The following is a 14289-nucleotide window of genomic DNA, read 5'->3' as shown; positions in this document are numbered from 1 at the left end:
AGGCTGCAGCCCACCAGGCTCCCCTGTCCCTGGGAATCTCCAAGCAATAACACTGGAGTGGGTTGCCATTTCTTTCTCCAATGCATGAAAATGAAAAGTGAAAGTGAAGTCACTTAGTCGTGTCCCACTCCTAGCGACCCCATGGACTATAGCCTGCTAGGCTCCCCCGTCCCTGGGATTTCCCAGGCAAGAATACTGGAGTGGGTTGACATTTCCTTCTCCAGGGATCAAATCCGGGTCTCCTGCATTACAGGCAGATTCTTTACCCCTGAGCCTCCTGGGATGCCCCAAAGAGTGGGTAGAGGCTGGCTAGCTAGGGAGGGCATAGAGGAGGAGCAGTCCAGGCCCAAAGGCCTGCCCGCACCTGGGCCTGGGGTCAGACTGAGTGTGGAGACTGAAATTGGCTAGTGAGGCTGGAGTGTGGCACATTGGAGGAGAGTGACAAGAGATGGGGAGGTGTTCTGGCTCCATGTCATGCCATAGATTTATTCTCAGTGCAGTGGGAAGCCCTTAAAAGGTCTAGGGCAGTGGAGTGACAGTTCCATTGACATTTTGAAAAGATCACTCTGGCTGTTGGTGGTGGGTGAAGAGTGGAGGGGAGGCCAATGTGGAGTCCAAGCGAGAAATGAAAGTGACTTGGTTGAGGGTGGTGCAGTGAGGAGGGAGAGGGTCAGATCATCTTGAGATGTAGATTCTAGTCTGAAACTATCACCAGGCAAGTTGGAAGGGTCCCTGGAAGGCAATAGTCCAGGCAGGATGATGGTGAGGGTTTTGACCTCTGGAGATTTGCCCAATCACTGTTTTGAAAAAGAAAAGAAAAAAAGCAAGGAGAAATAGGCCTTCCCATGCATTGCTTTTCTCCCTGGGTAAAGACTTAGGCTCTGTTGATGGGCTTTTTTTTGGAGACCTGTGCCCTCACACTGAGAGGTGGGTACTGCAATCGCTCCATTTTATGGATGAGAAAACTAAGACTCCAGGAGGTGAAGTACCTTGCTGCAGTGCCACAAGCAACTCTGAGTCCAGAGTCAGTGTTCTTAACCACTGCACTCTCCTGGCAAGCCCTTGAAATGTAGGTGCAGGGAAGTAGAGTTCAGAGATAGTAAATTTTAGTTTTTAAATTATCATTACTTTTTTGGCATTCATGTCGACTACTGGATTTCTCAGTCCCTTTTTTCTACATCTCTCTTTTACGTGTTGGGATCCTTTGGGCTTTCTTTCCCTCAGTCCTAGTATAGCTGAACTCAGACCTGGAGGAGATTGTTTCCTCTGAACCAGAAAGGGAACGGCTCTAAGGCGAGTGGTATGGTTTTCAGCTGGGGCTCGGACAAAGGAGAGAGAATTCTAGCTGTTGTTTTCTGAAGATATGAGAGACAAATAAAATGAGCATCGGTTTGGAAGCTGATTCTCTTTTCAGAGATAGAGACTTCCCAACTTTGGTGAAAGACCCCCTGTGCGGGCGTATATTTCTGGGTCCTGAAAATAAAGTTCAGTGTTTGTTTCTCTCCAACAGCTCTCCAAATTTAGGCTCTATGATTCACTAGGTCGAATGAGTGTGTGTGTGTTGTGTGTGTGTGTGTGTGTGCATGTGCTTGTGTAAGAGGGAGATAAATGCATATTTTATTTGTGATGCAGGTAATGTATAACCCTTGCATAACTCCCTCACCTCCATGATTGATCAAATACATGCTTTTATAGTGTGCCCTGAGGTATAGACTGGCCAGTGGACACATTTCTTATTTGCAGACAAATCTCAGATGGATAGTCTTCCATTGACCATGGGTAATTTTCAAAAACTCTAATTTTTCACTTTTTAGAAGCATCTCAGTTTAAGAAAACACTGGCAACTCTAAGGTCACATATGGGGTGGGATTTTTTTTTCTTTTTTTTTTTTAATTTTATTTTATTTTTAAACTTTACATAATTGTATTAGTTTTGCCAAATATCAAAATGAATCCGCCCCAGGTATACATATGTTCCCCATCCTGAACCCTCCTCCCTCCTCCCTCCCCATACCATCCCTTTGGGTCGTCCCAGTGCAATGGGGTGGGATTTTGATAGTAGATGCTTTTCTTGCCCATGACTGCTTCTTCTCTGATCTAATAAAGAGCGTTCACTGTCAGGCCTTTGCCAGCCTTTGGATCCATGTCCATACTGCTTCCAGAAAACTTACACAGTGACCAGTGGAGGGCACAAAAGCCAGAGGACATGTGGATCTCTATTGTGTTTTGTCTTTCCTCTTTGTCTTAATTATTGTGTTGTACTTTCACTCTTACATTCTGAACATGGTTCCAAAGCAGACCGTTACAGTTTTAGGATTTCAGGAAGGCTGTGATTGAAGGAAACGTCTCCTATAAAAGAGAAAGTAGAAGAAAAAGGAATCCATTGAATACAAAATGACTGGAGGGGGAGAATCACTCATACCTCATTACTGACGTGTTCCACGCAATTAGTGTGATCTTGAGGGAAGAGAGTTTGAGCCACCCACAACCCTGAATATTCTCATTGGGTAGATGTAATAATAATGCGTTTCACAGTGAAGTCTTCCAATTCCGCGGGCAGTGATGGGGAGACCCCATCTTAGGGCTGTCAGTCCTCGCTTGGAGAGAGTCCCTCTCCCTCCCGCCTTTGTGCTAGGAGAGGTTAAACCTGGCATTAACCCGTAGGTGACCCAAACAGAATATTCTGTCCCAGGGATCCGTTGATTGCCAGGTATGGCTTGTGGTAATTCTAGCATTTGCAACCCAGCAATTTGAACCTTCTGTCTGCCTAAATGATGATTTTACATTTGTAATGGTTGTACTAAATCCTCTCGCTTTTGCTCTGCAGCCGCTGTTGTGACAAGAAAAGCTGTGGCAACCGAAATGAGACTCCCTCAGATCCAGTGATAATTGACAGGTAGGGACCACTCTACTTTCAGTCGGTTCTTTTTTCTCATTATAATGAAACACCTGCCTCGTGTGGCTCTCGGGTGAGGGTTAGGAAGGCATGTGGCCGAAATTCGCCTGTTGGTCATGACTTCATCTGCTGCGCTGAGCTATTGCGATTCCTGGGAAAGCCATATGGAATGTTCTTTGGAAGCCCGCTTTCTTGGATTGCTCCAGTTTTGTGTCTGATTCATGCTCCTTAAGGAATGTTCTTCTTTCTTGACTTTCTGTGGCTCAATCCTCATGCTGTGCCAGGAAGCTTCAGAAATAAAATAATAATAATTTGTGATTTATGAAATGTGGTTGGGTGCTTATAAATATTTAACTTTTATTTGAAAAATGTTTGAATCATTATCACTTTTAGCTACAGTAGTTCTGTTGGACGTAATCCATCTACATTTTAAGGTTTTATTTATGCATAAAAGCAGTTTTAAAGAGATCTGTGAACCAAGATTTTCTACAGTAATTTCCCGGGTTTGATTGTAGCTCAGTCTGCATTGGAAGTTGATTAATTTATCCTGCTTGTCTTAATTATTGTGTTTTTAAACAGATCCATATTACTAATCTGACATGACCAAGTAAATCACTGTAGAACAATAAATCTGTTTTAGTTGTTCAGTGCAATTTCGAGTCAGTGTGTGCAGAGATTATGCAAAGTCGCATTCCAAATATTCGTTTTACATTTTAATTATTGAAATTCATTGTATGGAAACATGTATGATAAACCATTTGTTACATAGCATTACTCATTGGGAGTTAAATGGCCTGGAAGGTTTATAGATACTGTCAGTTGTCAGCTAGGAAAAGAGCTAGCACCCTCCACTAGCTGGAAGAGTCTTGCAAGTAAGACTGACTGATCTCTCATTGAGGAGATCAACAGCTGAATAAAAGCCGTTTTTGGGGTTTGGTAATATTGATTTTGGATATCCCCCCACCCCCCACTGCCCGCTGGTGCACATCTATCTGTCTTCCTAATTCTTTACTTTTGGGGGCCTTTATCGTTTTTCAGTTAACTGAAAAAGTATTCTTCATTGTGATTTATGACAAAACATCGGTTGTTAATTTTGACTTATGTGATTCTTTAGGCTTAAACCCAATTTTGATTGCCTAGCAGTTTTATAAAGCTTGCATTTGAGTCAGATATTTTAACTGTCTTTCACTTATATATCTTTGCTGCATAACTTGATAACTTTGCTTAATATCTTCTTTGATTCAAAGCTGAAAACACCCACCTTTAGAGTGTAATGAAGTTGTCTGCTGCCTATAGAATTAATATAGCATGTTTATCTACAGAAGCAGACATGCCATTATGCAGTTTATTTTTCTGCTATGGCAGATAAATCTTCAGATAAATTAAAAAAAAATAGCCTTTATGCTGTTTGTTTCACCTAAATACCTCGCTTCAAAATACCATTTGTTATTTTAAGCAGATATTACTCTTCTATTAGGAAGAAAGTGTTCTGATCAAAAGACCAGCCCAAATATTTGCCCAAACTTTGTAACTATCAGTATTTGGTTCTGCCGCACAGTTTCTTTTGGTTTAGATGATGACAAGAACCTTACTTTGCCACCCGCAATGAAAATGCTTTTTTTTTTTTTTTTTTTTTTTTTTGCTTTTGAATGGGTTAAGCTTTTAAGTTCTTCGTTTGGTTTTAAGCCGTGACTCTGATATAGAAGGTTGATATGACTGTGGTTTGAATAACATTTGATTTTGACCTGTTTCTGTGGGTTGCGATGGCATAAGAAACTTGACTCAGCAGCGCTGTAATTAGCCCGGCCCGTGTTTTTGAAACAGGATTGTGTTACCTGGATTGCATTAGTGTGGCTTCTATTGTTGCCGCCTTGCATCTATCCCAGTAGGGTACTTAAAACCTTTTCTTGGCTAGGGTAGTTCAAACAATTTAGGTAAAATAAGTATGCACTTTATACTGTTGGTGGCTTTAGAGATATTACTCATGACATTTATCCTTTTCATTATTTTTTTCCTTTTTGGTTTGACAAAGTAGAAAATGCTGTTAGCCAATCTTGGTCTCTTAAGAGAGGGGTACTTGGAAAAGCAGCTGAAACCCTGGTTATCTGCACGAGTCCCAACATACGTTTATTTGCTGGCTGTTGCCACTGTCTCCCATGAACTGTCTTTTCAAGCAGTGATGCCAGCTGATATGCAAAACCCCATTTAGCTATTTTTATTTGCATCTGAGTTTTCAGAATTTATTTGTCCTTCAGTCTGCCAAAGGTTTTTAATGCTCCAGTCCTGTCTGTGCTGATATGTGAAACTTCCATTTTTAACAAGAGAATAACAACAGGAAAAGAACTTACACAAGGAAGGGCGAAATAGAAAAGATTTTTCAATTCCATAAAATTGCTGCAAAGGAAAAAAAAATGATGGCAACTGTGTTTGAATTTCATAGTTTCCATTTTGATTCTATATTACCGATTGCATAATATCTGTGTTACGTGCTTAGGGTTTGATTTGCTTTCAGATTTATGGATGAGAATCCCTGCATATTTTGTAAAAATAGGTTATGGGGCCTGCATTCAGTAGCAGGAGTAACTGTTTTTACAAGATGCATCCAATTTGCAATTATAGGACTGAGGGTACAGGCAATCCTTGTGTTAGGATTTAGCATAGTTTTAACATGCAGTCACCTTTTGGGCACCAATAATTTTTAGCTCCCTTTGCTTGTCCTTCAGATTTTGGAAGAACAGTGCTATTTTTATCAGTCGAAAGACTTTTAGTAGTGGTTATTCAGGAAAACTATTTATAGGATTGATAGAAGAGGCTTTATGGTCATACGGCAGTGGTGCAGGATAAGCTATTTCTGTGTTAAATTTTGGCAGTATTATTTGCTGCCAGTGGTTTGCTGCAAGTGGTCAGCTTGGCATAGTCTATCAAAAAAATGGAATTAACAAAATCAGCAGTTAAATATTGTGATTTAGAAAATGTGTTTCTACTTCATTTGTGATAGCATGCAACATAGTCAGAAAAATATGACCCCAACTCTTTTTACAATTATGACAATTTGTCAAGTCACTTCAAAAACGTTTGGAAGGAAATTTTTGTAAATGGATGATGTGTGCATCTTGAGTTGACTGCCTGGTTGTTTCTGTTTAATGCCAAATTGTTTGATTGAGAATTATAAAAACCAGCCTGTGTGCAAGGATCTAGATATTTGGAATATGTAGACATGGGAAAAGTCAGATGTATTATGTTTAATAGCTGATGACCAGGAACTAATAACAGCAGATTTCATTATCGTTGAGGTAAAGGGCTATGTGTGGTAATTATTGTTAAAGTAAAAAGCCAAAAATGACTTGCAGTTATTGGATTAAGGTGGAGATTGATTTAACATATTCACATAGTAACTCATATTTGAATTTAAAAGGTTTGCAATAAAGTTCATGTTTAGAAAATTGAATAAACTGTAGTTTTATTACCACATCGGATATCCTTGTGTCCTAACCTTTTTCCTTGGAGTTATCTTAGTTCAATAAATAAAACCTCATTAAACTATTCCCATTTCAACGAGTTTATTAAATTTTGCAGGAGTAATTAGCATAAGCTGTGCTAATTTTTCTGGAAGACTAATGAGGGAGGTTCTTAATTAGGTTTACTTTGTAAGAATCAGAAAAGATGATAATGACAAAAGTCACCTAGGGTACTCTGAATTGGGAACCTAGTTTTTCTGAATTCATATAAAAATCTTCCATTTTCTATGTGGAAACTTCTTTATAAATGCTTGAGCTGAATATATTAAGTGTGCAGACTAGACTCTTACTCCTTATCTTGTTAGTTAGGATTACTGTTCATTCTAAATTTGCTTCACAAAACTCTTTATTTTTCTACCCTGGCTCACTAAACTTTCTTTGAGCAATGACATGGATGAATACAGATGAGTCTTACAAAAACATTTCTTTCTCTGAATTATGCTATAGGATTCCTTTCACAAGAGTTTTAAAGTTTCCAGCCAGATTTGTGCTAACTTCCAGGAGGGCGGGATAGGGGGATGGCTCAATATTTGTTTGTTTGGTTTCTCAATTTAAGATCAGTGTGATTGATGAAATAGTTGGACTGCTAAATAAAGGGAGAAAAGAAGAGCCCAATTCTTCATTTCCTTGCACTGTGGATTTTGAGAATTGACAAGTGGACTTTTTTCTTTTAATAGATAGAAATAATAAAGGATGAAATTCCTCCTCAAATTACTTTCTTGGTCTCGTGTGAATTTAGACATAGCCCTTTTGGGATGTAATGCGGCTCAAGTGATCCACAAGTTTGAGTTCTTCATAACCAGTACTAAAAATGTGGATTTTTAAAGCCTGTCAACTAATATACCTCTAAAGATTTTGGGTTTGCTTATTGCAGCTTAATAGATTGGTCTTTCTTTTCCATTTATAAGAATCTCTGTATCTACTTTGGAGCTGTAAGCCCTGACATGCAACATTTAAAAAAAGCATACCAATTTTGTAACATGAAGTATTTAGCCTGTTTGGAACTACTACTTCAGGCCACACTTACCCAAAGGTCTCCTAAAAAGAAAAAATAGTGTGTACTTGTTTCTTTCCAGAATTTTCTAAAGATCTTTCACATCTAGTTCACTTTCACTTCGGTAACACTAAATGGATTTGCTTTATGATTGTTGTCTGAAATAGAATTCAGAATGAAAATATTGGAATGGCCATTTTACCTGCATCAGGGTTGTTCAGAAAAACATTTTTATTTGATTCATTCTTCATCTTAGAGGTTTGAATGCTGTGATAAGACTTTTCAGAAAAGTGCAGTGTTGCCTTAACACCAAGCTAATTTCTTGGTTAAACTGATCCTGATATATATATGTAACGTATATGTTCATCTGTATAACAGAAAAACTATGGTAAAACATTAGAATTAGGATGTAGTATTTTTTTTTTTTAACCATTGAGCAGGGTGGGCTATATTCTAATTCCTATGTCTGCAGTCCTAAGATTGTGAAGGCATCACGGCCCCTTGACAGCAAATGATTTTTTTGTCTTTTATCATCAGACTTAAATCCAAAAATGCACTAAAATTTCTTTATCTTCTGTGAAAAGAAAGTCCTCAAGTAACATGAACATAAGCATACTTTTATTAAAGTTGCAGATGAGACTTTTAGTCAGAGTTTCATGGCTTTATTTCATTGACCTTTCAACTTATTATTTTGGTGTTCATCTAGTTTTCGAAAGGACCAACCACTAAACATAATCACTCTGTAAAGTACACAAATAGCTATCTAGGGCTCGAAGACCCAGAGGTATAAATGCATTTCCCAGAGTTCTGATATGCCTTTTATATCACCTGATTTCCTAACTTTGAATGCCCCATTAAAATAAAAAGAGGAGGAATTCATTCTTTAAAATTGCTGCAGGCAGGATAATTGCTGTCCTCTTGGTTGGTTTGAGAGGTTTGCGTTTTTTCCAAAAGTGAAAAGCCAGCGCTGACACTGAACATGAATTTATGGTTGTTTATTAATCCTACCATATTTAAACATTTGTTTTCTCAGTGGGAATTCATATGTGATTATTAGCGATGAGACTTATGTGAGAGACTATCATTCTAAATTTTATCACATCTCAGATACCATTCTGAATAGGAGATGAGCCCGTACATTTGTATGCAGTTTCCTACCATGATAAGAAAATAACGAATACAATCAGTTAATAGCAGTCTATATTCCATTTGCTATCAGCTATTCCCAAATATACAGCCAGGATACATTCAAATGGATTTCAAGTATGCTGACAGTATATCATAATGCAAAGTACTTTTATACAGTATAATACTACTACAGACACTGTATAATGAACAACTGTAGCTTTCCTGTAAAGGAAATAATGGCAGCAACTTCCAAGAAATGTATTTAAGGGAGCTTTGGAGAATCAGTAGTGCATATGTGTTACCGGCCTGGGTGTCAGCCCATGGTGTGGGGTTTTAATCCTGTGTCATCATAACTTTGTTTTTGTAACAGTTCTGGAAAAATACAGAGAAGCTGAACAAAGTCCCTTGTGTGTCATCTAACAACTTTGCACAGTCATTTTGTGATGAGAATATATCACTATATTAAATATGCTTTTGCTTTTCTAAAAGAAATTGCTTAGAATGGGGAAAAAAACCCAAACCCTCCTAAAGTGCAACTCAGTTCTCCAGTGATAAATTTACCTTGGTTTTCCTTACCGCTCACACCTGACCAGACTCTAATAAAAATTGATAGATTTAAAAAACTCCATTTAGAAGCTTCTGCATGTAGTGAGATTTGGTCATTTTAATTTGCATTAGGTATTATCTGAAAAAGACCATCTTTTTCCTTCTCTCTCACCTACTGTCTCATCCCTCCCTTTACAAACTGTGTAATTGTATACCATCCATGATAATATAAAAGTGACCTAAATACTCCAATTGCAATCAATGAAAAATGGTGAACATTACAGGTTTGTCTTTGATTGCGTGTTGCCTTTAAAGGTATGGGTAGATGGAGATAAATCTCCCTCTCAAACTCTCTCTCCAGTTACAAGCCTTTGTCCAAAGGTAAATGAAGGTTTTAACATTACGGTACTTACTGTAATATAATTTTAATTGCCTTAACTCTGCTAATGTGTGAAGCTGAGTGTGCGTGTGTGTGTGTGTGTGTATTTTTCATGAGGAGGGGAATCAAGCCAAAAAAAAAAAAAAAGATCCTGCATATTTTTCATGGGGGAGACAGGGGGTCACATGTGGTAAATGATGCAAACTTAATGAAACCGGTTCTGGGGAAGAAAATGCCATTGGCGTTTCATCCACGTAATGTATATTCCACTTCCAGTGGGAATAGAGTGGTCTTGGGTGTGCTTTAGGGATTTTTATTTTTGAAGGTGAAGTGCTTGGTTCCAGTTCCAAACTTGCCTCTAAACCCTACTTGGAAAGATGTAACTAGACAAGCTGGCAAATTATATAGCTCGATCCCACACAATAACCTCCAAAATGGGCCTCGGTAACTATACCATCCCGCTAACTGTTGGAGGCACAATAGTTTTGTAATATAATATAAAGTAATAGTGTTAGCCAACACATCTTTAATAAGATATTGTTCGAGCCTTTGCCATATGCTACAGAGCAGCCTCTCACTCGGTGGGCCTTTTGATTCCTCTCAATAAGATTATTTCAAATACTCTAATCCTGAATCATTGACATGAATACAAAAGCCTAGTGACATCTAATAGATGCCTCTTAGCTTTGCTTTTCCTCTTGTTCCTTTCCTTTTTCTTCTCTTTTTACCTGACAAAAAGCTTATAGGCACTTGGGCTCTGTCTCTCAGTAGCAGCATGGGGGGCTCCTCATGAAATATAAAGGAGGAAAAAGGACTGACGGAGGCCCGATAAGCTACAGAGTGAAGGGCCGTAGATTAAAAGTAAATGCCAGTAAATCCTGCCCTGTACACTTACTTGTCCTTTTATTGTTTTCTTTAACACTTTCCCTGCCAGGAGAGGGGAAAAAAGAGAAAATAATTAAATTGCAGGCGTGTGAATTTTTAATCTGGATATGGTCACTATACATACTGTATAGGGTTTTGGCAAGACTCTAAAATTTTGGTTCATGTCAAGGTTATGGTGGCTTTTAAAAAAAATGCCCCTTTAACATCAATATCAAAAATCTTTCAAGAACTTTTTTTTTTTTGCTTATTTGCTGTTCAATTGACCAGATATTGATACTGTTTATGTCTGTGGGGAGGTGGGTGACTCAGTCAAGGAGCCCTTCTTTGGGGCATGAACACTGATGACATGGTGTTTCCAGGTTGAAAGAACTTTTTCTTTTCTTTTTTTAATCAATGAATAGGAAATGATCAAAGTGAAAGATTAGGCTGTCTTGTTCTGTGGTGGTAGCTGCTGCTTTTTCGTGTGATCCTGCTCTCTACTTGTGCCCCGAGTGTGGCCCGCACTGGACGGTGTCACTTCTTGCTCTGGTGAGACCTAGGAGGCAGAGTGTAGGTGGACAGCTTTGTCAGTGGTCAGAGGTTGTCACCGTCCACCTTCTGAAAGCAGCCATGGTTTGACTAAAGCTTTTTTTTTTTAAACTCTTATCTATAGAGAGATAATGCTACTTACAATTTATTTATTATTGTTCAATAGAACAATAACTTCCCCCTATTTTGAATATGTTTCCCATTCATTAGTATTCTGATCCATTAGTAATATCTTAAAGCATCACTTTAAAAGATTTTATTTAATTGGCTGCATTGGGTCTTAGCTGTGACATGTAGGATCTATTTTGCTGACCAGGGATCAAAACTGGCCCACCTGCATTGGGAGCACAGAGCCTTAGCCACTGGATCACCAGAGGAGTCCCAAAGCATCATTTTTAATGGTCTTGGATGCACTATTGGCTAAATCCTTTCACAAAATGGAGAGTTAAAGAATCCAGAACCTGTGTCAGGTTTGGTTCCTTTCGCATATGCGCACATGTGTGCGCGTGCACACACACACACATTCAGACACACTTTTACAAAGACAAAAATGAAAAATGATGTCTCGTTTTTATTTATTAGAAAGTTCTTTAGAAAAGAGAGTTGGTTAAATTATCTTTGAAGCTATTCAGTTTAGTTACTCAGTCGTGTTCAACTTTTTGTGACCCCATGGACTGCAGCACGCCAGGCCTCCCTGTCCATCACCAATTCTTGGAGCTTACTCAAACTCATGTCCATTGAGTCGATGATGCCATCCAACCATCTCATCCTCTGTTGTTCCCTTCTCCTCCTACCTTCAATCTTTCCCAGAATCAGGGTCTTTTCCAATGAGTCAGTTCTTTGCATCAAGTGGCCAAAGTATTGGAGTTTCATAAGCATCAGTCCTTCCAATGAATATTCAGAACCGATTTCCTTTGGGATTGACTGGTTAGATTTCCTTGCAGTCCAAAGGACTCTCAAGAGTCTTCTCCAATGCCACAGTTCAAAAGAATAAATTCTTTGGCACTCAGCTTTCTTTATAGTTCAACTCTCACATCCATACATGACCACTAGTCTAGCTTTGACTAGACAGGCCTTTGTCAGCAAAGTAATGTCTCTGCTTTTTAATATACTGTCTAGGTTGCTCATAATTTTTCTTCCAAGGAGCAAGCGTCTTTTAATTTCATGGCTGCAGTCATCATCTGCAGTGATTTTGGAGTCCCCCAAAATAAAGTCTGTCACAGTTTCCACTGTTTCCCCATCTATTTGCCATGAAGTGATGGGACTGGATCCCATTATCTTAGTTTTCTGAATGTTGAGCTTTAAGCCAACTCTTTGACTCTCCTCTTTCACTTTCATCAAGAGGCTCTTTAGTTCTTTGTTTTCTGCCATAAGGGTAGTGTCATCTGCGTATCTGAGGAGATTGATATTTCTCCTGGCAGTCTTGATTCCAGCTTGTGCATCATCCAGCCTAGCATTTTGCATGATGTACTCTGCATATAAGTTAAATAAGCAGGGTGACAATATTTAGCCTTGACGTACTCCTTTCCCGATTTGGAACCAGTCTGTTGTTCTATGTCCAGTTCCAACTGTTGCTTCCTGACCTGCCTACAGATTTCTCAGGAGGCAGGTCAGGTGGTCTGGTATTCCCATCTCTTTCAGAATTTTCCACAGTTTGTTGTGATCTACACAGTCAAAGACTTTTTTTGTGTAGTCAATAAAGCTGAAATAGATATTTTTCTGGAACTCTCTTGCTTTTTTGATGATCCAGCGGATGTTGGCAATTTGGTCTCTGGTTCCTCTGCCTTTTCTAAATCCAGCTTGAACATCTGGAAGTTCACGGTTCACATACTGTTAAAGCCTGACTTGGAGAATTTTAAGCATTACTTTGCTAGCATATGAGATGAGTGCAATTGTTCGATAGTTTGAACATTCTTTGGGATTGGAATGAAAACTGACCTTTTCCAGTCCTGTGGCCACTGCTGAGTTTTCCAAATTTGCTGACATATCGAGTGCAGCACTTTAACAGCATCATCTTTTAGGATTTGAAATAGCTCAACTAGAATTCTATGGAATTGAAGCTATTACAATGTTGAAAACCCATATTTTGCTACACAGTCTTTTTTTCCTTAAAGCCAGATTCTAGTCTCAGATGAATGGTATACATCTCAAAATGTCTTTCAAAAAATTGTGTTCTTCTTTCTGTGGCTACAGGAGTGGGAATGTCCTTTTCTGGCCATCTTCATATTTTCTTGAAGACCAGATCTGAATCCTGGCCTATGAGCACCTTAAAATAAACAATATCTCTGACCATTATGAGTTCAATAGTAAGTTAAATCTGAATAGAACTTGCAAAGGTATTGGAGACCTTTAAGGCATAGTATTTCAGAGAATTCTCTTCATACAAATGTGAGGGCAGAAATTAACTCCATTTTATAGATCTGTAAACTGAGGCGTACCCCTGAGGAACTGTATTTGTGGCAGAGCAAGTGATTGAAACTTCGTGTCCTAGCTCTCAGTCTGATCTTTTCCCATCTCAGTTGTTCAGTTGAAAAAATGAAAGACTGTTTTCAGTATTTTGTGCAGCCTCTTTTTCTTGATATCCACAATTCCTTTTTTCCATGAATTAATCTAAAGCTTTTTATCTAAACAGTTTCCTTGGTAGATTTGGCACTTCACTTCTGAGATTAAAAATAGCAATAACATAAATCAGAAAGCAACAAAATTCTGTAAAGCAGTTATCCTTCAATAAAAAAATTAATTAATTAAATAGTAATAGTGTAAATTGCTGTGCCCACTGCTAGCACAATATTTGAGTTCTTGTGTCCTCATTTAATTCGATGAGTAAACCATTGTGTGTTTCACTAGGGGATAAAACAGACCATAATCCAAAGAGAAATCTGGAAAAAGGCAGAGTACAATGGAAAAGGGCTACAATTTGGAGTTCATTGGCAGAAAATCAAATCCCTCCACCATTATTTCCCAGTATTTGAATCTCATGGGGTTTAATTTTTTCATCTTTGAAATGGGAAAATCATCTCAAGTTTGAAAAATTGTGTAGTTTAAAATACCTAGCACAGAGTTTGACACATATTAGGTGCTTGAAATCAGGTAGCTCTTGCAATCTGCACATAATATTCCATGTGGATTGTTATTCTTAATGGATGCTTGCCATGGAGCTTTCTTACAAGCAAAATTACCTTACTGAAGTTAAGTCCTCCTGTTGAAGAGTTGCTCATTTTTTTCTTTCCTTGAATGTTTATTGAACATCTACTATATGCCAGAGATTGTTTTCAGGGTTGGGATATAACAGTGAATAAGACACATATGGTTCCTGCTTTCCTGGTATTTTTAGTACCTCAGAGTTGAAAAAAAATTGGAATAGTAAGTGTAGAAAGAAATATATATATACACACACATATATATTTAATAAGAGA

At 38.4% G+C, this 14289-nt stretch overlaps 1 protein-coding gene across 15 annotated transcripts in view; it reads left to right on the top strand.

The window, feature by feature from the left end:
• EBF1 (EBF transcription factor 1) overlaps positions 1 to 14289 on the top strand; it is a 429773-nt gene that overhangs the window by 42227 nt on the left and 373257 nt on the right. For all 15 annotated transcript variants that reach the window (XM_055560798.1, XM_055560723.1, XM_055560715.1 and 12 more), the window contains one exon: positions 2827 to 2895. In XM_055560798.1, coding sequence (XP_055416773.1) covers positions 2827 to 2895 — 69 coding nt within the window. The remainder of the gene's footprint in view (positions 1 to 2826; positions 2896 to 14289) is intronic.

Source organism: Bubalus kerabau, chromosome 1 (assembly GCF_029407905.1).
Source record: "Bubalus kerabau isolate K-KA32 ecotype Philippines breed swamp buffalo chromosome 1, PCC_UOA_SB_1v2, whole genome shotgun sequence".
NCBI lineage: Eukaryota > Metazoa > Chordata > Mammalia > Artiodactyla > Bovidae > Bubalus > Bubalus kerabau.
Note: the sequence above shows the minus strand (reverse complement) of the source record. Positions and strands in the feature narration are given on the sequence as shown.